The 26517-nt window shown below is 44.7% G+C and overlaps 1 protein-coding gene across 5 annotated transcripts in view; it reads right to left on the bottom strand.

Moving 5' to 3' along the window:
- Window positions 1-26517, bottom strand: part of MTMR2 (myotubularin related protein 2) — a 62999-nt gene that overhangs the window by 6734 nt on the left and 29748 nt on the right. For 4 of the 5 annotated variants that reach the window (XM_082043629.1, XM_082043630.1, XM_082043631.1 and 1 more), the window contains 8 exons: window positions 17832-17907; window positions 14208-14302; window positions 13920-14030; window positions 11831-11932; window positions 11111-11194; window positions 2396-2545; window positions 1410-1598; window positions 314-499 (listed from right to left, as the gene is read on the bottom strand). In XM_082043629.1, coding sequence (XP_081899755.1) covers window positions 314-499; window positions 1410-1598; window positions 2396-2545; window positions 11111-11194; window positions 11831-11932; window positions 13920-14030; window positions 14208-14302; window positions 17832-17907 — 993 coding nt within the window. Of the gene's footprint in view, window positions 1-313; window positions 500-1409; window positions 1599-2395; window positions 2546-11110; window positions 11195-11830; window positions 11933-13919; window positions 14031-14207; window positions 14303-17831; window positions 17908-25968; window positions 25988-26517 lie in introns of those variants that run through there. The other variant, XM_082043633.1, reaches the window with a different exon arrangement.

Below are 26517 nucleotides of genomic sequence, written 5' to 3'. Positions count from 1 at the left end.
CAACTCTGGGACTCCTGTGCTCTGACCAAAGCTTTCACACTTATACATTCCCCAGGAACATGCTTCACTTCCAAAACACCATCTTTCAGTATTTCGACGCCCTCTCTTGTCCTTCTTCCCAGCTCCTCAAAATTGCCCATTCCAAGAAATTGTGGTTTAGTTGTTTTCAAATTAAAAACAAATATTAAGCCTTTAAATTTCTCACTAATTGAAAATCCAGCACTGGAGTCAGCTCTTGATACATCTCCCAGTGAACAGACTGGTAGGGACTTGTGGTTACTCAGCCACATGCAGTGGGTGCAGACATACCCACCTTGATATGCTCCAGCCAGTGAGTGGACTCTAAGTTAGACAGCCAGTGAGTCTCCTCGATGTTGGGATACACAATTTCTTTCAGTTTTCTCAGTGATTCTCTCATAACATGAATATTGTGAATGTCCAGGAACACTAATTCTGCATTCTGATAGGCATCCTCACTCTCATAGCCACCTCCTTTAGCCTGAAGAACAAAATCCACATAAAGATCATTAAGCAAGAACCTATTTTATATGTTATCACAATCGTTTGTCCTGAGTAAATATCAGGTGACAAAATACCAGTCATTGTGCTATCTAAAGCAGGCAGAAAACATTAGATTTATCTTACAATTGGGAACAAACATGTACATCCACACACTTTGTGTCTCTTTCCTGCAACAGTAATGAATGCTATAATTTTTACCAAAGAATATCACATTACAAGCCTTCTTTTTCTCTGTAATTATCATTTATCCCCATTCAAGCTGCTGGCTCATTAGATTCACTATTCTGTCATTTACAAATTTACCATACTATTATAGAGGAGTATATCCCACACAATAATTGCCTCTCCTAAGTAGCACAGAAGACAGATTAGAAAAAAAAAAAAAAAAGAAAAAAGAAATCAGCTTTAGTGCAACAAAGCAGTTCTGCCATTAAAATGGAGTGATGGAAGAGGACATAACAGCAGGAAGAACACAGCAACACTCCTAGACATTAAAGATGCCCAGCATTTTGAAATAAAAGATCATGATGCCTGATTTTTGAAGTGCTGAGCAACTGCTGTCCCATCGGGGTTAACTGGGACAGTTCTTTCAGCCATGTGAAGTGAAAAACGGTGATGCACAGGACCCAGAGTGCTAGAGTCTGACCTCAGTACTACTCTGATTTTTCCCTTCCGATCTCATTTCACGTCATGGATTGATCCAAATGGACCTTCCATAGTCACGCTGATATCTACTGATAACAGTGCAGGTGTAAAAGTCTTCTAGAGAATCAGATCATTGCATATGAATCTCGTCATAGCAGAAAAGGAATACTTTGAAATGGGGGTGGGAAATCTGCTCTAAATGATTACGTTCCTGACTCTTGACAGAGGGAAAAGCACCTGACCTTATTGGCTACAGCATTCACACTGGGCCTTGCATCAAAGATGAAGATTTTATGGGACTGGGCATTAGAATCCATGATGGCTTGAAGGTACTTTTCATCTTCCTTGCTCCGTTTGCCGCTCACTCCCACCATTGGCTGGCTACAGCGAGTTATCGTCGCTTGACTTTCTGGGTGAATCCATGACAAAACCTTCAGAAACAGATGAAACAGAAGAGAAGGAAAAGTGAGATTCATTAAACCAGTGAAGTGTTTTACCTGTAATTGCTTGTGCTGGAATCCTGACATGTATTAGCTGGTTCCAGAAAGCTGGATTCTATTACATCATGATTAAATGAAAAAAACTCTTCTGTCCTTACTCATTCACTCTGGTGGCATTCCCAAAGTTTGAACAAACACGAGGTGACCGACTAGGTTTAAATCTGACTTCTAAATATGATGCAGACTGTTTACTCACTGTTGTGTGAGTCACAAACACACCTTCTCGCTCTGCAGTCATTTGGCTCTGCCTCACTCTACATTACACCATGTAAAAATGAAGCACTACAGGAAAAGACTGAATTTTCTATAGGCTTATTTTTCAGTTAGCACTGAACTAATCATAACAATGTGTTTTGTCTTAATTTAATAACAATTTCCACCAAGAATATCACTAAGTACTCCTCTGTCCTGAAAGTCAGAGTAGGCCAGACGATTGTAAACAATCTAATAGGGTTTGTTTGTGTTTCCTGAAAACCAAACTAAGATTCGGCCTGGGTAGCGCTAAGTTATCTTATCTTCTCATTTTGGTTTAGTCTACATCTCTTTCACAACAGTAGTTTCAGCAGATAATGCTGCTTTCTAACTCCTCAGACATGTTGCTGTCACTTTTATTATCCATTGACCATTTATTTGCTCCCTGGAATCCACTCAGCCTGATCTCGGCATTATTTATGGCCCAAAGGTATGTAACAACTCCACATCAAAGTGGCTTCTTTTGTCACACTCACTGGTATGCGTCCTCTTGATCTGAAAGATGCTACTCTCTTTAATTCTTCATCGGGAATGTTTACGGGCACAGCTAGAATGGCAGGGTATGTATCACACAGCTCATAGCGCTCATTCATCTTGGTCAGCCTCCAGCTTTCATTGGGAATCCCCTGAAGAGGAAACCACAGCAGGTTAGCAAATGACTTACTCTGAGACCTCAGCACAGTTAAACCTCCAGACCTGAAATTCAAGACAACTTCTGTTAATGAAGGACATTTAGGGCTGGAACTGCATTATCTTGGTAACTTGCATTTCACACCTCTACCCAGAGAGGCAGATGTTTTGCTCAGGTCACTGAAGAACAGGAAAACTAGAAGTCTGCAGGCAGGCTCACCTACGGCAAAGGAACTGCGGAGGCTACAGATGTCGCAAACACGTTAGAGATGCTCTCATGGGAATCACCTGTACGTCCTGGCCCCATCACAGTGCTTACAGGAGAGCCGGGAGCAGGACAGAACAGGTGACCCACAGCCCTCACTCCTCTCTCAGCACTTGGCTCAGAAGTGGTGGGTGGAAACTGACTATGGAAAGCAAAGTTACCAGATGGGATGGAGGGGAAGACAGAAGGGAGAACTGGCAGTAAAACACCCCCAAAAAAATAAATCTGTTTCGAGCCTTGTTTAGTGTTTGTGGCACAGCTGTGCAATCTTCTAAAAACACCAGAAACCTAGTAAGTGTTATGTCTCTAGCTGTGTGACTGATTGTGATATGGACAGTGATGTGTAACTCCCATGTTCCTCTCAGACCAAGCTCTATGGCTGTACTGGTCTGACTTGGGCTGGAAGAGCAGGGAAGGAACCTCCACATGCACATCACCACGCTCAGCGTGCCCTGATTGGGAAGCAACTCAACAGCTTCCCAGAGAAAAACCTCCAGGTAACACCAGAAGCACAATGGAGGTGGTCCTGCCAACCTGCAGACTTAATCTGGCTGACGCTGGGAGTCAACAGATGAGAACAGTGCTGCCACATGCCTGCAAGGAGAAGTTTGAACACTTGGTGCAGCCGGGGGCAGACACCAACACAAAGCATCTCTGAGGGGAAGGCAGATCTACTACAGCTCCTGTGAGCAGTGAACATGGCCAGACTGTTAAGCACAGAGTCTGATTTAGAGGAACATCAATCAGTTCTTAAAGCAATACATGATTTTGTTCTTGCCCTTCTTTTTAAGGAGGGTGGTGGGACACTGATTACTGCTGTCGCAGCTCCCTCGGGAAACAAATAATGACTCTAAACGCAAGTCAGACGAGCTACGGCAATGAGGGTTGACCCACACAGACTGCAGCCAGCTCCCGGTCACAGCAGTGAGTCACGCTGCCAGAACAGGCCATGGTTAGAAATAAGAGGGGAGGACACACCTGTCTAACACCAGTCACACCCTGCTTGTGAACCACCCCAGGGCCCTCCCTGGGATGGAAATGTTACAACAAGGAATCAGCAGAGCTGCCAGGATCACGAGTACCCAAAGGAGAACTATTTTCAGCACTGCTTGGAGCCAAAGAAGTGGCAGAAACAGGCGTCAAAGAGTGTGTATCCACAGTCCAAGCTTACTGACGGGTAAAACATGCTCAGAGGCCTACCTGCTGTACACAGCAAGGATGGAATCTCCTGCATCCACCAGCTCTGCTGTCAACCAGGGAACAGCAAGACTCATGCTCTTAGGTGTCCACCAGCTGTGATCAAACTGGTTACTACCTGGAAGTGAACTAAATTGACTAAATGACTAAATTGTTCTCAGTGCTGTCTTAGTAAGTACTGCAGTGTATTCAGCAGCAATGCTTGGAGACCTCACCTCTCCCAAATCTGAATTAGAGCTCTGCTGTTGGCACACTCATGGCAAGGAAAGTGGGAGCTCAGAAGCAGCTACATGGAAGAAGAGCTCCTTTTGTTCGACCCTACAGCTCTGCTAGCACTCACTAAGAAGATTAAGCAGTCACTGTCACTGGAAATCATCCTCGTCACTGCATGGGGCAGAACAGGTTAAGAACATGCTGCTCGGTCCAGAACCAGTATCTCCGAAGTTCCAAGTCTGATACCCTGACAAATTCAAATGAAATCTTTCCTCCACAACAGCCCAGACCAGGAAAATCCATGACGATTCCTCAAAGAAAGAAAAGATGCTGCTTATCAGCATTCAAATTTCCTTTGAATCACAGGGAATGTCTGCTTTCCCCAGCACAGGAGCCCTGAATCACAGCACCATCCAGAGGGCCTTGGATTCAGTTCCTAAGGACTCACAGCAGGCAGAAATAAGCGAAGCAGGCTAGAAAAGGAGCTGAATTTGCATCTTCCCAGGACATTTGCCATGATGAAGTGTATCTTGTGCATTTATTCATGCTCCTTCGGATTTGCGCTCTCTGCAGCTGGAATCAATAGGAAAAGCTAAACATGATATAAAGCACATTGGTATTTCCTCATGTAAGATACATTTCACTGCTTCCTGGAAAACTGTAAGCACCCAACAGCCCACTATCAGACCAACGCAGGTGTTACAGATGTAACCCAAGAAGCCTCTGCAGGCTCAGGAGCAGCTCGGGGAGCCCCTGCCCACGCACCTGCAGCACGAACGCTGGCTTGTCTCGCTACCAACAGGGGTGATGGTCCTGAACCTGCCAGGGAACGTGACTGCTGGTGTCCAAGTTAGTGACCAGAGCATGCAGCCCCAACCAGTGCACAAGGTCTGTCTTCTCCAGATACACTAACACCATCAGTAGACCCCGATTTCAGGGGAACTCACATGTTTGATTGCTGGCAGAGGGCAAAGTCATAGACTCACAGAATCATTGTGGTTGGAAGAGACCCTGAGGACATCATGTCCAACCATAACCCAACTCTAGCACTAAACCATGTGCCTAGGAGCCTCATCTATACATCTTTTAAACACCTCCAGGGATGGTGACTCCACCACTGTCCTGGGCAGCCTGTTCCAATGCCTGACAACCCTTTCCAGGAAGAAATGCTTCCTGATATCCAATCTAAAACTCCCCAATGCAACTTGAAGCCATTTCCTCTTGTCCTATCACTTGCTACCTGAGAAGAGACCAAAACCCTCCATGCTACAACCTCCTTTCAGGCAGTTGCAGACAGTGATAAGGTCTCCCCTCAGCCTTCTTTTCTCCAGGCTGAACAGCCCCAGTTCCCTCAGCTGCTCCTCATCAGACTTGTGCTCCAGGCCCCTCACCAGCCTCATCATGCTCCTCTGAACACTCTCCAGTGAGGAAGGCAACATGGCCACATCTACAGTTGTAAATCAAATGTGGCCATGACCGCTCTCACCGAGACCAGCTGGCACAGGCCACCTCACATCCATACTATTAAATTCCTTTATCCTCAAAATGGCAGTTTGTCCAGACTGCCCACTGGTGATCAGATTCTGAAATGTGCCCAACTTTGCGATGTTTGGCCAGCTGTCCTTGCAGCCCTCTCTCCTCTCTGCTCCAGAAGGGCCCGACTCTCTCTTCCAGGTCCCGCCTCTGATGTGGCCCAGGTGCACAACCATGGCTCAGACCGCCAAGGATGCTGCAGAGCCATGAGAAACAGCTGTGTGAAAATACATGGAGAGACAAGAAATGTAAAATTGCAGATAGAAGAAGAGGATCGTTGAGATGGGGATCACTGGTAGCTCAAGATTTCAAGGGAAAACAACATCATGAAATAGAATGAAGTCCAAAAGGAAAAAACTGTGAGTCTAGTAGGCAGTCACTGGTGAGGGCCAACAGCCGGGTCACCTGTGTGTTGGTGTTGACATGACCGGTGGGGAACAGCAACAACAACCCAATGGAGGGAGATGCAGATGCTGATCCTTCTCAGACCAGTGCCTGCCTGGCCAGAAAAGTCTCTTCAGATGCCTTCTCAGAGATGGTGAGTACCAATGCTCAGCCTAGTAGCTAGTTAAGTCCCTGTCATCTTTTTTGTCTGTTAGCCAGTAAATAACTGCTTTATACTTCACCCTGCATGCAGCCTGCTGGCAGAGTGTGTTTGTGCACAGCCGAAGATGCCCAGACACACTCAGGAGAGGGGCAGTAACCGCCTGCACTGAAGCTATGCCCGGAACTTGCAATAAAGGTGCCTCAGTGCTTGAGAACATTCCTTACGACTGGATTATCTAACCATGGAGACGCAGCCTTCGTGTTGCCTCCACACACAAACCAGACTTGGTTTCCCTCTGGACAGTCATTCATGCCTTATTTCAATGACCTGTGCTCAGTTATCACTTGACCTACGCACATTGTAGGTACATACAAAATGTGGGTAAATTTAGCAACTGTGCATTAAACTGATATTGGCAAGAGAGTGGCAGAGGAGTGATGCTGTCCCACTCTCCCTTCACAGCTTTGCCAACACACCAAGTGCTGCCTTGTGGCTCCTGCCATTTGCAAACTGGGCATCATGCAGCATCTTTCTTTTGAGGAGAGACTGAGAGCTGGGTCTGTTCAGCCCACGGAAGAGAAGGATGAGAGGGGACCTTATTTATGGTTACAAATACCTCAAGGGTGGGTGTCAAGAGGATGGGACCAGACTCTTTTCGGTGGTGTCTGTTCATGGGCAACGGGCACAGACTGAAGCATATGAGGTTCCATGTAAACATGAGGAGAAAGTTCTTTACCTTGAGGGTTCCAGAGCCCTGGAACAGGCTGCCCAGAGAGGTTGTGGAATCTCCTCCTCTGGAGACATTCAAACCCACCTGGACACATCCCTGTGTGATCTGCTCTGGTGAACCTGCTTTAGCATGTGAATTGGACTACATGATCTCCAGAGGTCCCTTCCAACCCCAAACATTCTGCGATAGACAAAGGAGTTTCTTTGTTTGCAGGGAAAAGCTGTTGAAGACACAGCAGTGTGGCACTGAAGCCACCACCTTACAAAGCACATGTTTAAGCTAAAGCACATGAGGATCTTTCACTGACAGGAAAAAAATAATTTCCTTGCTGGAATTACACAGAGTCAGATCTCTCTCAGGGATCCAGTGGACCAATTCTGAGCTCAGCCATGCGGGTGCACCCTCAGCTGCCATGGACATGGCAGGAGGGTCCAGAGGTACCACCAGCTGTGCCTCTCAAACTCGGTTTGAGCCATGAGATACCAAGAGGCTGAGCACATGAGCTCTGGCGCATCCCTGCACCAACACCGGACACAGCTGCCAGAGCCGAGCTGGTCCCTCTGCCATTTGCTCAGCCCAGGCTGTGTCCCCTCAGCACAAGAGAGCTGGGATCCGCGTTGCAGTAGAGAGGTACCTACTATAAGCAGGACCTCAATTAAACCATGGAGCATCTAGCAGTTCAGTTCTCATTTTAATCCCCTCAGTTACACCCAACAATCCACTGCAGGATGCTGTTCTCACGCTCTGTCTTTCCCACTCTGCTTGTATGCTAATGCTGGGCACTTCTTTTATCCTCAAAACAGGTCAGCCCCTCTTCTGAATTATTAATTTCGGTATGTTTTCTCTGAGCCTATACTGTGGCTCCCTTGTACATATGACCAGAGCACAGGATTAGACAAGAATGACATCTGCAGGGAAACATCACACATTTCCAGCTTCACAACGCCTTGTAATATTTCCCAAATGTTCCCCACCTTGTCAAGGAAAATGAAAACTTCAAGTTACTCCAAAGGCATCTCAAGGCCCTTTGGTTTCAACTGAGTCTTATTCACTTTGCAACTCCGTTTCATACTCTGCCAGTCTGTGTGTAATAAAAATCAGAGAGTAATTTCAGTTTTAAATTTCATTTGCCACATGTGATTCCATTTACTGACTAAATCCCAAATCTCTCTGCGTTCCTTTTGTTCTCTACAGGTTGTTTATTACTCCCCATAGCTTTACAGAAACACAGATTTTTAATAAGTTACATATTTCCATATTTCCCAAGCACACTAACACAGAAGTCAGAGGTTTACTGGATATCTTTCCTAACTGCTACAATCTCTATCATATCAACACACTTATATTAATCTGAAAAAATATTATAATAAATAAATCACACCACAGGCAAACTTCCCATATATACCAGCGTAGACATAGATCTTCCCATGGATCTTACTCTAAAGGTCTTTTCTGGATGCCTGGTAGTTGGCTTCTACTTCTGCTTCGCTCCCCTCTCTCCATGTTCCTGCTCCCTCAGGGCAATGACTGACCTGGCCTAAGATGCACCAAGTTAGTGTCTGGCCATATGGAGCTGCTTATGCCCTAGGCCAGATCTTCTCTAACAGTTTTTAAACCGATTCCAAGAGGTCTTGCAGATAGTGCATATGTCCTGCTTTTCTGTTTCTGATCACAAATCACACCGTCAATGACAGGTAATCTCATTATCTGATTCAATGATGCCAGTTTTGTTTCACTGTTAACGAATCCCTGTTGCCATTTCAGGACATAATCCTGATTTACTGTAGTATTTGTTACTGCTTTAACAGAACCTGGTTGGATTAAGAAAAAAGGCTACGACATTCACACAGATAAACCGAACATCTATAGTTATAAATGCTGAAATTAAATAAACAGACTGAAATACCTATAAGTTTTGGAGGGGACATAAAGCTTCATCCTGCAGGACCTAAATCAACTCTAATGAAAGGGATGAAGTTCTCTTCCTGGCCAGATCACAAAATAAACATCTACTGTAGTATGGTTTGCCTCTTCTTCAGCAGCTGGCATTGGTCACTTCTGCAGATAAGCTACTGGAACAGATGGATTGTGTGATCTGGAATGGGAATGACTGTGTCCCATCATGGGTAAAATTCAGATAGGCCATGGCTGCAAAAAGTCCTGGTTTTGATTGATTTTTGCAGTTACCAATGTAAGCAAATGACTGGGGGCTTCCACATATGGACATGAGTGTGGTTTCTTGACATAAAAGCAGTCGGGCTAAGTTTTTCCTGAGTGCTCAAAAATGATACAAAAGCAGGTAATGACAAAAGAAGTACACGCTGCAGCAATGTCTCAATCATGATATGCTTTACACACAACGGTGCTACCTCATGTGACCGCAAGCAAACACATCATGGCCCAGAGTCCCATTTTCTTTACAGAAAGGCCAAGGAGAGCTGCAAATCACATGCATGTAAATATATGTAAGCTTTCACTGTGTAACCAAGCTCCTACCAACTTTAAGGTACAACCAATTACAATATAAAAAGTAATATGGATAGAAAAGCTTGTATTCTAAAAACAGACATGCCAGCATTAAGAAATTGCAATAATTTACCTTGAAATTCTCAAGGGTCACCCTTCCTTCTTTCCAGGTATTGTAAAAAAGCCTTGTGTACTTAGCCTTTTTTAAGTGAGGATTGGCTAAGTGAATGCTGTGCTTTTCAATGGAGTTTATTTTGACAGCACAGGTATTCTTTAGTCTTTACTCCGAAGTTCTCAGTCCTGTAAAGAAACATCTTTCCTACACATCTTGGGTTGCAGATTCTTCTTTATAAACAGATGATTCCTTTAATTTAACTACCAAGAGAGAGGTAAATTCTAAACAAAGCAATGAGCGCTGCATTATCTGGTCTTATTAGCCAAAGTTGTCCTTAGATACAATGTGTGTCGTTGATTACAAATGACTGGAGTTTGTCACTAATAGGAGACATACACGTTTTTGCAATGAAGACAGCGGAGGGAAGATACATCTCACTTTCAATTAGCAGCCTGGAAGCCTGCAATATATCTCAGGCAGCTATTTTTGGAGGGAGCAAATCACCCCCAACGGTGAAGCAGTCTCTCCCCATCTGTTAATGACAGGCCTAGAAAACCAATTTAGAAGGCATGCCCAGCTTTTAGAAGACTAAAGCTAGGAAAATTAATCCCTTCCTTAGGTTTTGGATGTCAGGAATTAGATGAACAACTAGGCTAGGACAGATGTCTTGTTTTGGTCTGTTTTATGGGTAAGACCCAAATAAATCTTTAAATTACATGCCTGTAAATTTCTTGATTTTACAAAGGAAAATTTGTTTTATCCAGGCAGACCTGAATGAGACAAAAGTTTATTGTGTCCAGAGCAAAACTGTCACCAAATTGTGCTGTTTCCTCAACTTGAGAATATTATGACAAGAATGATTTAATTATAAAAACCAAAATTCCTCCATCTTCTCCACTAGGGAGGACCACTCAAGATTTTATTGCAGTATTCCTAATTGTCAGCCTCCCACTTAACATCTTTGACTGGCTTATTCCAGACATGCTACAACTGTCTGTTCCAAGCTATGGTTAATCACAACACCCTCTAGGTTGACCCCTATGCTGATTCCCCGAGAAAATGAAAGCATTCTACATGTATTTTTTTTTCCTTCCAAGTTCCTGTTTGAGATATCTCACAGAAAACTGTGAAGCATTAAAACTGATACAAACAAAAGCTGAGGTGTGAAGCTCAACAATGGGATGTCTGTACCCACAAATGCATCCTCTGTTCCTCACTGCCAGCAGCGGCTGATGAAGCCAGAGCACTAATTTTTTCCACCAAAGCCTAAAATCAGCTCTCTGCAGCCTGAGTGATCTCCATCAGTGGATGTTACTGTCTCTGAAACTGTACTGTCATCAATCACTGCAATGTGAGAACGATGTCCTAACCCAATCTGCACAACATTTGTAAGCGGGATCATTCTCTGTTCCATACAACCTGTAATTATATCGCTGCACAAAGCCTCACTTCTGAAGAGCAGAATGGACGAGGAAGGACATGGCACAGTACCTACCTGTCTCTTGTACTCCCAAGTGGGGTCATACACCTTCCATCCATTTTCTGGGAAAACCTCTTTGTACTCAAATGCAAAAAGTGGCTGAAAGAAAGAAAATTTACCATTAAGAGCCCACTTAGAGCCCATTTCCAGGATGTTTGAGATCTCAAATAGTACGTCATGACTCGTTCTTCTTTTTTTCCCACTATACTGCTTTTCTTCTAGGGCTTTGTGAAAAAAATTAACATGCTTGCATACCCCTGATCTTGTCTATTACCTGGTACTTCATGGACAAAAGAGTCTCTTATTAAAGAGAGAAATAAAAGACTATTTGGGCAAGAATGCTTTTACATATTAAGCACTGAATCCTTTCAAGCAGTATTTGAAGCAACAACTGGAGTGTCATAACACCACAGAGACGATGAACTGCAATCCAGATTTGGGGCAGTGCTGTCACCATTAGCTGTAAACCTCCGATGGATGTCACTGTGTTTTGAATACCTTCCCTCTGTTACATGGATGTAGCGGTAAGTCATTCTCCACGCATCTCTCACAAAGCAGACCTTTCCTGCTTTCTATACAATCTAAAATCCCACAGAATTAATTCTAAAACCGATTTTAGAAAAACAGCATTTCTCCCCCTTCAACTAAATGCACCCCATGTGAATACTGTACCAGGTAGATGAGACTAAACAAAACTTTGTGTCTTTTGGTGAAAACTGAAAAGAAAATACTTACCAGATTATTTGAAACTGGGAAAGCATATTTCATTAGGTTCTCAAATATGGACCGTCTAGTTCTCCCTTCAGGTTTATGAGCAAACCGCAAGTTTCGAATATCCTAAGAAAAAAAGAGGGAGATCAAACTTCAGATTTCCGAACCAATTCAAAATCCAAAGACAATCCAAAAGTCAGCATTCAAAACAGGGTCACATCTCAATGCTCTTTCTAGTACTGACTTAATATTGTACTTTGAACACTGTTGTAGCACAACTCAAGGTTTCAGTGGTTGTCTGCAGCCCCCAACAAAGCCTGTCACAACTGCAGAGGATGTGCACAAGCGCACCTGACGCAGCATCTTCCCTTCACGTGAAGCCTTCTACCTGCTGAAAGTCTAAGGGAGAGCATCACTCAGGGACAAACCACCGCTGATCAGCAGCTGGAAGGGACCTGTCTCACCAAGTAGAGCTCCATAGGGCTACTGCACACAGGGAGCCCAAGTCCCGCCAGTTTGGTGCAAAGCAACTACTGCCATCTCTGTATAAAACTTTCATCTCTCAGAGCACTCAAAAGGATGTCTTGAAACTGAGAACTCCGCCACTTTGCACAGCAGCACAGTTTCCACAAAGAGTGGTAACCCATGACCTCCTTTCCATACTCATCTACAAAATCAAATTCAGAAACTAAATAAAGCACCTCTAAGGTGCCAAGATTTTCCAGCCAAGCCTACAACTCAAACACTTCTAGTAAACAGTTTAAAAGGCACCAGCAGGAAATAAACTATCAAGTTCAAGCATATGAAGATGGTACAGCAAGTGACAGAATGAAACAAACAGCTACAGACTTCACCGTCTCGCAAGACTGAGAGAAGGTAACTGGTCTCAGAGAACATTTCAGGATGCATAAGCTGTATCTGTACCGCTCTGTTACCACACTAAACTGTTGTGCATATCCTAGGCCAAGCAGGCTGGCATATATATATATATATGCTGTATAAGGGCAAGATACCTATTGTATAGTTTGTCCCTGGGTTTCCCGCCCAGGGAAACAATGTAGTTCACTCCAAACCTGACCGCGTATGCAAATTTGTATATAGGCAAAATGGCTGAGGACTAGGAATCCAGATCAAAACATGCAACAAATCCGCCTGCCAGCAGAAGCACCCCTGCATTAGCCAGGGAGATCACAACTGCAGCAGGAGGAGGGAGCAGCTGGATGATTTGGTACAGATTTTACCAACAGCTCTTGACTCAGCACGCCCACAGCTTGAGAGTCTGAGTAGCTTCCCAGTGCCTCAAGATCACAGCGGCAACCAGAGTAGTTTGGGACTCATTTTCATTCCAACTGCCCTTATCCAGAAAACAGCATCCTCTCAGCCCCGAGAGGCTCTGACGAGAGCTGTGAGCAGTCCAAGACCTACAAGGTTCAGAATCCAGCTCTCCCCACACAGCCACCACGAGAAGAAGAAGGGCTGTGCCCTGGTCAACAGCATAGGTGTGCATTTAGGACTGGAGACGGTGGCGTTATCTACCCTGTGGGTCTACAGTAAGCAGACATGAGGAGGTGAGTGGTTAATTTTTACTGAAGTTTGCACTTCCGATGTTCCCAAGGGCTCTCAAGAGGCACATGTGAAATATGAACTGCCTTGAAAGAACACCCTCTAGGGGGACTGAAGGCTACTTGCTAGTCCCTTACCACCAAGCACAGCAGCACATGAACACCAGCTAACGATTTAGGGGGAAACGTGCCCCTTTCTTGCTCTTGAAACATGAGTGAAAGGCATCCTGTGAAATGGATGTGTGAAAGGCACAATGACTGGAGTCTTCCTGTGACAGCCCAGTGTGCAGCCCCGAGAACTGCAGGCCTAGGCTTCCACTGTAAGGAAAAGACATTACATAGCAGAAAGCCTGAATAAAGGTTTGGATCTTGCCTTGAACCAGTGGAGCTGGAGAATCCTGAAAATTACTTCTAAAATCAGACGTTTTTTGAAGCGTGTGAAGCCAGACTGACTGGAATGTTTTGCAGAATTTCCTACAGTACTACAGAGAAAACCTTTTAAAATCTATGTTCCCTTTCCCCTATTGTAAAAAACACAGATAAAAGTTTACCTTGCATACAATCTCCAGCCCGTACGAATTCTCACCACGACTGGAAGCACCTCCAATTTTCTCCACTCTGTTGATCACACCTAAAGATGCATCTAGGACAAAAGGAGGGTCCTGTAGACAGTTGAAATTTGTGAGTTTAAAAAGGGGAGGGGGAAAAGTCCCCAGCTCCTGCTCCCTTATGCTTATATTCCCAAATATATAACTGTGATTCACACAGAATTACTCTCAAACACCATCCAGGTCTAAAGATTGAATAGCCAACGAAAGCAGATGATTTCAAAAGCTTACCCGTTCCATGCTTTTAAAATACAGTCTATAATTGGTAACAGTAAGGGTTCCTCTGATTGCTCCAGTGAAGGGGCAGATGTAAGTAACATCCTTAGCTTAAAAAAAAAAAAAGAAAAGAAAGGTTGTTAATTTATGGGAGTAAAATTATGACAACGACAACATTTGGGGCTTCTACTTTTAAGGTTATGAAATGAAAACAAGTTTAATCCGAGTTTCTAGCCTAGAGCTAACATCAAAGTTTCAGTTCTGTGGAAAAGGTAAGAGCTTGGGTATAAACTAAACTCCAGGCAAGTACCATCACCTAGAATCCTGTATTTGTGCAGAACTGTTACCCCTGCAAAAATGCCAGGATTTGGCTGCAAACTCTTTACTCTTGCTGAGTAATGCATTGCCAGTAGCTGAAAACACCATGCAAAAAAAGGAGGAGATGACTCCTGCCTGGATGCACAGACTTGAAGCTGATAACAATCTGCATAAAAACTAAGGATCTTCATTAAGCTGGTTTGCATCACCAAGGACAGGAGAAGGCTGTTCTACATGTGGCTTTTAGGATACCCAGGTCCCTGTGCACACCCTTGCACACAGAGTCAGCCCCAGGATGCAGGTCCTCATGCTAAAAGCCAGCGGAGCTACAGCAATTTCATAGAATCATAGAACACTTTGGGTTGGGAGGACCTTCAAAGGTCATCTAGTCCAAGCCTCTGCAATAAGCAGGGACATCTTCATCCACATCAGGTTGCTTAGAGCCCCATCCAGCCTGGCCTGGGATGTCTCCAGGGATGGGGCATCTACCACCCCTCTGGGCAACCTGGGCCAGGGTTTCACCATTCAGTGTAAAAAATTTCTTCCTCATGTCTGGCCTGAATCTCCCCTCCTTTAGTTTAAAACCATTGCCCCTTGTTCTATGACAACAGGCCCTGCTTCCAGCAGCCAGGAATCTGCGTAGCACCCAGCTGCCACTGATTTTAAGTCTGAAGTCAGCGATCAAGTTACTCTGCAACGGTGCAATTATTTTCGAGCCTGAGTGATGGTGACTCAAAACAGTCCCCTTCTTAAAAGTCCTCAGACATTTCTCACTTGTTCCAGCAAAAGGCAAGAGGTGCTGCTGGTTTTCCACACCAAACACCTCCTCTAACTGCCCTTCTGTTTTACCTCAATTAAAAATGCCAACATCTAAGTAATTCCCCTGCCCTCTGTCGCCAGGCAGTGACCCATCACGTCTTCTGCCACTGAAGCAGTCGGCTGGCTGTGCAGGGCAATGGTTTACGCTACCACCGTCAAGTAACAAGACCCCTCAGACACACAGAGGTGCTTTCAGGAGGACATCCTCTGACCAGAGCTGCCAGACCCATGAAAGAATCTTCTGGAGCATCTTAACCTCAAGCCTCCAAACCCAACGGGATCCATTTTGTGAGGGCTGTGTGAAGCTAGGAGGACAGGTGGCCTCCGAGCCAGGTGACAGTCACCACACACAAGAGGCATGAGGCTACGGGGATGTCAGGATGAAGACCTGGACTTTTTCTACCTTTATTGCATGAGATTTAGCCCGAAGCGAGGGAAGAAGAGAGGCTGCCTTACTGCAGGGCACTGGCAGCTCATATAATGAAATCATCCTCACGTTAGCTCTGCTTCTGCATAGTCTGCACTGATTCTTGAGATTCAGATATGGAGAGGGATCCTTAAAATATCAGGACTGACTAATTCAGAGCAAAATATGAAGCACAGAATTTTTAGTTAAAAATAGCTAAATAAAAATATATAGCTACTCACTAGCAATTTCATTATTTATTTATTTTAATTTACATGTGTTCATTGGAAGAATAATTAAACACAGAATGCTTCTAGCCAGTTCTAATTAAAACAAGTGTTTCATTACTGGCTGGTCATTAACCACTTCTTTTCAAAGACCGGTTTGACAGAGGTTTGAAAGCAGACTAATGAAGCACAACAAGGTAAGGGCAGCCTGCCTGGTTCTTCCATGAGAGTTCCCATTATTCAAAATGTAATTTCAAAATGTTTAAAAAAACCCTCAGAATCTACTAATAAGAGAAGTGTGCATTTACATCTGCAAAGGAACAGGATTTCTAGGTAAAGAAGAAAGGTGCTAGAAAAATGTTTTCCAGGTAAGGAATCCCAGGCATGATCTCAAACACTGGCCTTGCCAGCTTGTAAGGCACATCACCTTTACATTTGCATTTTATTAGCTTGGTTTCCTAAGGAAACAATTCTACTTAATTACACTGCACATGTACCCACATGCATGACTTACGTGACCTTAACCCTACCACGGCAGTATGATTACAGCAGTCTCTATCCAATAAATAGGGATTGTCAAGGCATTACAATGCTTCATTGTTTGTGAGAACTGACGCCAGGTATAACAGAGAGGTGCTACTAGTGCTGCTACTACGGGAAAGTCTAATAAGCTCAGTCTTTGGTAGATATAAGAGAATCCATATGGGAAAAGCTTACTGGAAACCAAGATTTACTAATTCCCCTGCTTATGGAATTCCTGTTTTTTATAGGGCCAATCTTACCCTAGATTATTGGGTTGGCTGAAATAATTTTTCTTCCTTTACTTGTAAAATACAAAGAGAATTACATTTGCCTTTCTTGACACTTTTAACAGGAAATAATTATTGCTGATGAATGATAAAGATTTCCTTTTTGCTACCTTTAACTTCTTGTTGGACCAGAGACCTGCTGCCTGGCCTAATCCAAAAGCCACCCAGTCTTACTGACTTATGTGGCTCAGCACGTCACTGCCAGCAGACAAAATACTGATAACTCTGATCTTTAAACCATTCCCAGGAAGCCTTTAAAATACAGTATTGCTGTCAGAGCTAACTGTGTTAGATGCCTGTCTGCAGTGCATGGCTGGAGTACAAGTTCGGAGTCCTTAGGAAAGGCGCAGAAAAAAGGACTGAGTACCAAGATGGGATTTTTTTTCTAGGGTGTTTTTTTTTTGTTGTTGTTGTTGGGTTTTTTTGGTGAGGTATTTTCAGGGTTTGATTGATTGATTGACTTTATTTTTAGGACAGAAATTGCACTCTTTCATACCATTTTAAGAGGAAGGCAACATGTTAAACTAGTGAATGCAAAATCTTCCATAGAAAATTAATCAAGGTTACTCAGACTTTCAGACTGGAGGGCATTGGCAAACCTGATACATGTCAGTGTGTCTGAATAGAAAAAAAGAAAAAAGCCCCATCCCCATATCCCAGCATGTTCTCTGCAACAGCACTGTACCCTCTCCTGCAGCCTGTGACAGAGATGCAACACACAATGGTGCTGTGTCAGCCTAATAAACTACCCTGTGGCAAGCACAACTGGAAAGTCCATCCCTGTCCTCCCAGGAGGCAGCAAATGCAAAGCTGTAAAACCGATCTCAACAGTCATGCTAAGATATGTTGAATTGCCTTGTATTTGCTACATGCTAAGAGGAGATGTATAGTTACCATGGCTCATGTGGTATGTAATAACTTGATTAATGAAACAGCCTGATCATGGTTCTCAAAACATCAGTAATTTGCTGGTAATTGTTGGTTAATGACCGCCAAGATGTTTTGCTCTACGGATATTTTATTTGGTCAGCAAACAATAAAGAATTTCCTTTTCACATACCCATGTCTTTAATGGTTTCTCCTGGCAGCAAAGGTGGCTCTTCCATTTCAGCCAATTTATTAGTCTCCCTCAGGACCTAGGCAAAAGACAGAGGGAGAAAAAAAAATCTTTAAATTTTCACAAACCAAGAAGTTGACACTCACCTGCAATGGGTCAGCAATATCAGGGACAACAAATATTCAAAGCTCCTCAGGTACTGCCTAGTGCCTCAGCTCCTGAAAGCTCAACACAAAGTGCAGCCCTCCCGCACACCTCTGGGCCAGGCAGGAGAGTTCAATCAAACTCCCCCAGTTACATACGGAACTCAAGGGACTTGTTCCTTTCCCAGCTGACGTGATCAACTATTACCATGATGCTACCAGCTGTCAAGTAGAACAATCTCTAGTTTACACAGAGGAAAAAGGACACCATGTCACATCACTGTCTTCAATGAGCGTCCAACAACCGCAAAGCTCCTGGTTCAGCTCAGTATAAGCGACTCGTTACAAGGCTGCGTTTTGATAGGTATGTATAGGAGGTACAGTTTCTTTTTTTTTGGCTACCAAATGACCCCTCCTCCACTTTCCCTTGGGTTAAAGTTATACCACAGGGCATTACTTTTCACAGATACAATTCCATTTACTCAAAGGTTTTCACAAGAACGGCTGCTACCACGAGCAGATGGACATTTTAGGAAAGCACAGCTCTAACTATGGAAGCCTATCCTGAGGTCTAAACCTATAGTACAAATTAGAAGAGAAGAGCACATGTGGCCAAGATTAAGACCAAGTCTACATGGCCAAAGACAGATGGATTTAATCATATTGCCCATGCTTCGAACCTGCCAAATGGCCACAACCACAGCAACACACTGGTTGCTCAACCAAACAACACAGAGAGCAGGTAAGTTAGTCTGAACTACGTCTCATGCTATGGTAACCACAAGACTTTGGGTTTAAAGCTGGCGTGCATCCCACCTGGTGGACACAGAGAGAGCTCATGTCTGCCCACTACTGAACATGCAGAGTCGCCCAAAATGCTTCCTTTATCTTAACGTGAGGAAAGAGAAATAGTTGTTTTAATTTGATATCAGGAAATCCCTGCAAAGAAAATTCAAGACATGGCCTAAAGTGGTACCTGACATGTCTGTAGTTGACTTTCATGTAGGATCAAGCCAGAGGGAGAGCCTCGGGGAAGAAAAATTCTCTAAACTACGCAGAAAAAATGAAGACAAAAAACAAAGAAACCCCATGCCACAATAAAAGCACGTTCCAGCATTTCCACACAACAGATTGATGTATAGATGAAAAGATTAACAAGATCAAAGCCTGCTTGAGAACAAGACATAGATTTTAAAAAATGCACTCAAAAGACTCTAGAAAAAAAAAAAATAAAAGCAAGCACAGTCCTGGCTTCTTAACAGGAGCCTCACAACTGCACCACTTAGGCCAGCTCTTAGCAGGGAGGCTGCCAGAGCAGCTGACTGGGGTCTGCAGGAGGGTAAAGGGGCATCCCCACTGACAGGGCTCACGCTGAACTTGCAGGAAAGCTTCTCCTCCCCCACCTCAGCCATGCTAGTAAAAACAAAGTTTTGCTGGTATAACTAGCAGAAGTCTGTGCTGAGGACTTCTTGTCAGCACAGCTGTGTTGGCCACAGATCACACATCCCATCAAAGCCCTGACTGACAGCCTCCCCAACAAAAGCCTGTGACGTATACCCGCTCTCAACTCCAGTGTATCAAGTTTTGCGCTTGAGTAACAGCCTTGAAATTAGCAGGATAACATCTGGATTATGATAAATGAGACGGAGGCTTCTGGCTCTTTAGTTCTTAAGTGGTGGTCGTCTCTGCAGCCTTTTATCTTGGAAGGGCATTAGTAAAAATACAGTCTGTGTTCAGGACGTGATCACAACTTCTTTGAGAAGGTCCGTACCCCAAAGGGGCAGCAGCTGCTGTAAGGATCACTTTGGTCAGCAGCTGGACTCGGGGCTCTCCTGCAGATGTCTGCAGGAGCAGGTCCAGCAGTAAACATTTGGGGGACTGGGCTGAGTTCTAAGCCAAAACAAATATGAGGTAAGATACACAGAAAGCACTTGGTATGACAAAGAGCTGCCCTGATCACTAGTGCTCAGGTGGGTTTTAAACACCATACTGCAGATGGGGGAAAGAAGGAGGGAAGAGGCGCACAGTGCGAAAGACAAAGATCTCCATGTCAACACCATTCTGCTAAAGACAAGGTTGAAAGCCTTTTCGGTTTAAATACTGGCTCTTCTAAGCTTAATAAAATCCATCTGCTCACTCATATTCCCTGAAATGTGGAGTCCACAAGGTCAAAGGAAAGGATCCAAACCTGTGCTCACTTCAACACAGGGCAGCAGACAGATGGCCTGCTGGAAACCAAGCACTTGCAGGTAAAAAGCTTCTGCCACATCCCCCCCCCTTTTTTTTTTGTACAGAGTTAAGGACCAAACTGTCATTTTCTCCATTCCCCAACTGACCTCAGCCACACAACCTACCTCAGGTAAGGCAGCACCGACTGCTTTCACAGTGATTTTGAAGTCAGCACAAGCACATCCCCTGTATACAGCCGCCCTTCCCAAGAGGCTGAGACGGACACGGCCAGAAAGCCCAGGGCAAACACTGCTCTGGTGTGCCGGTCTTTGCAGCATCTGCCCAGCTCTAGACCTCGAACAAGCATCCTAGTTGGAATGCGAACACTCGAAAACTGTCCTGCCAGGAACCAAGAAATGAACAGCAGCCATTTTCCTGAAATCCACCTCTATCAGCGGCTCCTTAAAATTGCTTGAGGGAAATACAATCAGTGTGCAGCTGACAGTGCCGCAGAAGACATCTGGGGCAGCACTAAAGCACGGGGTGGCAGGAGGGAGGAAAAGTGGGTGGATAAGGAAATGGGAGTTTTGGAAACAGATCAAGGGAGAATGGGACAGACAACACACATGGAACTCTGGGAGGACACTGACACCACAGAGACACCATGTGCCTCTTACAGGACTAAGGAGATGCCATGAAAAGCCTCTCCATCTTACTGTCATCCTTCCCTCCCCGCTCAAAATCCAAAAATGGTTCACTAAACCGTGAGAAAAATCTTTTCCTGTACATCAGCCTATTTTCAAGACTCTAAAAATAACACTGCTGCGCCCAGATTTATCCCTCTGCAAGTCTTGCAAAATGAAACTGAGAGCTCCAGTGAGGCAAGGAAGCAGGTAAGGGAGCTGGGGACACGACTGCGGCAGCCCGGCTGAGCAGTGACGGCTGCCTGCTCTGCCGCTCAGACTAACAAGGTCTTCCGTACCTTTTCCCCACAAAACTGTTACGCTTGTAACTGAATCTCCAGGGGAATTAAGAGTTTAGTGACACACCAGAATAACCTTTATTTCTGTTGTCTTTTACTGAGTAATATGATCTACCCATTCCACCCATCAGCAGCTCTCCCCCTGGATAAAACAGCTCTCTGGGATGCTGAGCATGGGGGCACCTCAGCACCTGAACACAGTGCTGCCTCGGCTCTGGGAGGGTGTGAGGACTTCATGCCACCACCTACCTTTGTTCTCTGCTCAAGCAGCGACTTGGCAGAACAAACCCACACTTGCTACATTTAACAGCTGCTTCTCTTACTCCAAGTTTCTACCTTGTGTTATCTCCAGCCCACTTACCCATGGCTGAAGGTGCAGAGCTGTCTCAAGCCCTCCCGCCTATAGCACCCAAGGCAGCAAAACCCCAACGCTGTATTGAAGACACAACCTCCAGATCTCAGCAACAAAGCAATCAGCTCCTTTGTTTGCGTCTGTGGGGCCAGGGAAAGAGGTTTAGGCCCTGCTAAAAAGGTAAGACTGCTCCTTGCCTCATCCCTTACCTCGTCATGCTGCGATTACCAGCTGGATCGTTGGGCTGAGGCCAATTGTATGAGGTTTAACAAGGTCAAGTGCCGGGTCCTGCACTTGGGTCACAACAACACCAGGCAGCGCTACAGGCTCGGGAAAGAGTGGCTGGAAAGTGTCTGGCAGAGAGGAACCTGGGGGTGTTGATTGACAGCGGCTGAACATGAGGCAGCAATGTGCCCAGGTGGCCAAAAAGGCCAACAGTATCCTGGCTTGTATCAGGAATAGTGTGGCCAGCAGGACTAGAGGAGTGATTGTGCCAGTGTACTGTGCCAGTGTACTGTGCCATTGGTGAGGACCCACCTTGAATCCTGTGTTCAGTTTTGGGCCCCTCACCATAAGAAGGACATTGAAGTACTGAAGGGATTGCAGAGGAGGATGATGAAGCTGGTGAGGGGTCTGGAGCACAAGTCTGATGAGGAGCAGCTGAGGGAACTGGAGCTGTTTAACCTGGAGAAAAGGAGGCTGAGGGGAGACCTTATCACTGTCTACAACTACCTGAAAGGAGGTTGTAGCATGGAGGGGGTTGGTCTCTTCTCCCAAGTAGCAAGTGGTAGGACAAGAGGAAATGGCCTCAAGTTGCACCAGGGGAGGTTTAGATTGAATATCAGGAAAAAATTATTCACAGAAAGGGTTGTCAGATGTTGGAACAGGCTGCCCGGGGAAGTGGTGGAGTCACCATCCCTGGAGGCATTTAAAAGGTGTTTAGATGAGGTTCTTAGGGACATGGTTTAGTGCTAGAGTTAGGTTAGGTTATGGTGGAACTTGATGATCCTGAGGGCTTCTTCCAACTGAAGTGATTCTGTGATTCAGGGCACTGTGTACTGCTGAGCCTCTCCAGCCACGTGTTCACGTGCCTCCTGACACAGCGGCCAGCGTGCTGCTCCAAAAATCCCTCTCCTGGCTGACGTCCCTGCAGGACTCATGCACACACACAGCTCACCCCTACACCGCTACAGCGTCTACAGAGACACGTTGTGCTGTAACTCTCACTACAGGGTCTGAGAGGCCTGTGCATCACTGAACACTGCTCCAGAAGGACCAAGAGGGTGCATGACGCTCAACAGTCAAGGGAGACATTCAAGACCCGCCTGGACATGTTCCTGTGCGACCTCACCTAGGCGTTCCTGCTCCAGCAGGGGGATTGGACTAGATGATCTTTTGAGGTCCCTTCCAATCCCAAACACACTGTGATACTGTGATACTGTGTTTGCTTTTGTCTGTGAACAAAACAACTGATATGTTTGGCTCTTGCACTGCCTGAGGCATTTGCCGACCAGTGGAGCAGCACAGCCAGGACGACAACACGTCTCTGGTGCCAGCGCGGCCTGCTCCTGCCCGCTCTGCCATCTCTCCCCCATCTTGTTCAGTCAAGATGCCTGAGTTCACTTAATGGCTTTTTTAACGGATGCTTTCCCATAACATGGATCACTTTGCCAGGGCTGGCTTGGGGCATGACCATACGAGCAACTCTAGTGTAAACCCAGAGCAAGAGAGAGAGAACAGCCAGATGGGCAAGGGTCAGTAACCTTATCGCTGGACACCAACACCTGCAGCAAAAGCCTACAGATAACAAAGGTGCATGAAGAGAGCACCTGAGGTCTCTCTATGACACTTTCCAGTTATTCTCTTCTGCTCTTTCTCCTGAATACTTGAGTCCTGAAACACATGAAGTTCAGGTATTTTTGGCTTCGTGCAACTTAAGGGGAGTCTACAGGTCTGCATTACCAAATTGCTGTGTAACAGTTTTCCCAAGTCTGCATAGATTCTTCTCTCCTGAATCACAATCAGAATGAATAAAAAAAAAAAAGAATCTTTTTTTGTTTAGACAAAATTAAAATGTAGCCTTTTTGTGATTTCCCCCCCTCTGAGTTAATTTACCCTTGGTAACCTCCTACACACTTCAAATCATTTGCACATGTTGAACAGATTTGTTACACATAAAGCCACAGCGCTGGTGTGACATGTCTGACCTGACAGCGTGACCACCTTGCTCCTGCATTATTCCTTACCCCAAAACCACGGCTGCCCCATCTATTCAAAAGATAAGCTTCCCAGGTCGGAGCTGCTTTTGTTGCAGCTACACATGGTCCTATTCTCTGATTCCTACAGCAGGACCCAGTCTCTTAACTGGACCCTTGACATAAACACATATAACCTGTCTGTACAGACAAACATTATATAGAGACACACAAAATCCCTTTGCACCTGCAGCCGCCAAACTCACAGGTTTGCAAGTCTACCTCTACATCTACCCTGGTCAGCAGCGACAGGCAGGATATACACTGCATGGCCAAGAATGAGCTCTTATACACGTGTGTGCAAGAATTATACACATAGAACTAGAAGATTTTAAAAATATGTAACTTTTCAAATCATGGGTGAAATATGGATTTGAAACTCAACAGCCAAGTGAAAGGTTCTACCTCCTACAGGAAAATATTTGTAGGTAACACACCTAAACTTTCCTCTCCCTCCCACCTTTTTTTTTTTTTTTAAATGTCTTTCTCTCAAGGGCTGGCACAGGATTAAATGCCCTCCTGAATCAGCACTCTTGCCGCTCCGCAGGCAAGGTAGTCAGTAAACTGCAGGAATATCCATTTCATCTAAAACTGGAGATCTACATCTGACCTAATCACCCCAGGAGCTCTGTGGAGTCGGTGGAAAGCCGGACACCTCAGGGATTCACCTTTAGAATGAGCGTCTGTCTTCCTACCAAAGGCTGAGAACTAGGGTGAGTAACTTCAGCGCAGATCTCGTAGGGCGAATCCCATCTCTGGTGCTTCACTGTGGCCAGCATAGCAACGCCCAATCTCCTGCACATCCCCGTACAACTGAGTAGTCATAACCTGTACTTTGCAGAGAGGTCCTAAGCAGGAGACAAGCCAGGCCAGATCCAAAAAATGATGCACCCATTAAAACAGACAGTTACTGGGTCAGAGCCAGCTCCTTTCTGCTCTCTCAGAGAACCACATGAGGGAAGTCACCCCTCCTGCAAAGGCTTAGCCGCAAGGTTATTTTTATATACTTTATTTTTATTTATTTTCTTTGTAAATTAAGAGCAAAAATATGCACTTAAATAACCAATGCTTTTCTCCTTTCAAATGCCTTTTGGTGGTCTCAGACCATGTTCACCTATTCCTTCCCCCCAATCCCTCTCCTCTTTCATGGCTGTTGCTACGACAGTCAGTCAACAAAGGCGAGTGCCACTTCGGCAGGTGTTTCAAGATTTATCATCACCCCAATGATGATTGTAAAAACCTCTGAAACAAAACAGATACAGAAGCTCTTTCTATTCACCTCAGAAAAAACACAGAGGTATAATTCTGTCCAGCTGACGTTGACAGAAGCTGCAGAACTGACACGAATATACACAGAATCAAGACCCATATGCCTATTTACGATAATTTTTCATAGGTTCATTGGTTTTTTCTCTAAATCAAGCATTTCTTAAAACAAAAAGTGCACATTTTTTTCTAGCATTTTGATGCTTGGATACTTCTGTCTTCTCAGTGCTTAATTAGGACTGCAGAACAGTAGCCGTGCTTACTTGAGAAATCCTCCTGTAGCGTGCAAACACTGCACTACTTTGGAGAGATTTTCAGCTGCCATTTATGGCTATTTCAAGTGTACTTGGAGAAGATTCATGTGCTATGTATCCTACTGGAAATGTAATAAAACATTAATCTGTTGATTATTTTTGAATCATTAAGAATACCACAGCAGAATGACTATGGGAAAGAACAGCAGCATCTCTGCATGACTGAGGCACATGGACTTTTCTGAGGATTATGACCGGATGGTTTGAAAAACTACGGTAGGGACATTCAGACCAGCCAGATATTAATTGCAGGGAAATGCTTTGTGTCTTATTCTTTTGGGATATTAGAAGTTGAAAAGGGAAAAGGACAAAACACCTGGATCATTTCAGCATAGTACACAGGGAACCAAATATACTGTCCAAAGACCACATCCAGCCCATTGAGCTCCTAAGAGAGCACTTGGCCAAAAAAAGGTTTCCTAGCTTGGTTAAAAAATAACACGAGAGGCATTTAAATTATTGATAAAATGTTCTGACAACAGATCATCTATTACACTACTCTAAAGACAATAATCACACACAATGTACACTGCAACTGCCTTTTAACTATGCTTCCCTGACACAAATGAAAATAAAACAAATCTCAAACTGTGATCTCTACCTACCATGTATATTTTGAGAAAGTATACAAAGTCTTAAGAAAACACTTGCTTACTTACCACTGTCTTGAAAATCTTTAAAAAGAAATTGAAGATCAGTCTACTTGAAAAAAGAAAAGTAATACACAGTCACCAGAGTAATTTAAAAGGGCTCCTCTGAGAAGGAAGCGGCCACCACGCAGTGTTTGCTTCCTTGGGGTTTTCTGCTTTGTTTTTTCCACAATGCACTTCACCCAGACCTGAGTGTCTGGGGATGAAAACAGTCTCTCCAGGCTGGTGAATGTCCTGGGCCCCCGCTGCACAAGGCGAGACTGAGAAACTCAAAGGAACACATCGTTGAGGGCCACTCGTTCCAATAGGGTTGGCTTGTCTCTTCCCGTTTGCATGGCCTGGTGCCTCCAGACAATTCCCTCGTTGGGCTCTGACAGAAAGTCATCACTGATTCAACCCGGCAACACTCCCTGGCACAGAAGCTTGCAGATATTATCTATACAGACAAGTCCAACATTTTTTAATACAGAACCTTCTTTGGTGCCAAGGGTTCCACCTACATCTCAAATGACAAAAGCTCTGTTCTTCGCTGGCCACTCAAAAACTTGGGACAGCGCT

The sequence above is a fragment of the Streptopelia decaocto genome, assembly GCF_964273445.1.
Source record: "Streptopelia decaocto genome assembly, chromosome: 1".
Lineage (NCBI taxonomy): Eukaryota > Metazoa > Chordata > Aves > Columbiformes > Columbidae > Streptopelia > Streptopelia decaocto.
Note: the sequence above shows the minus strand (reverse complement) of the source record. Positions and strands in the feature narration are given on the sequence as shown.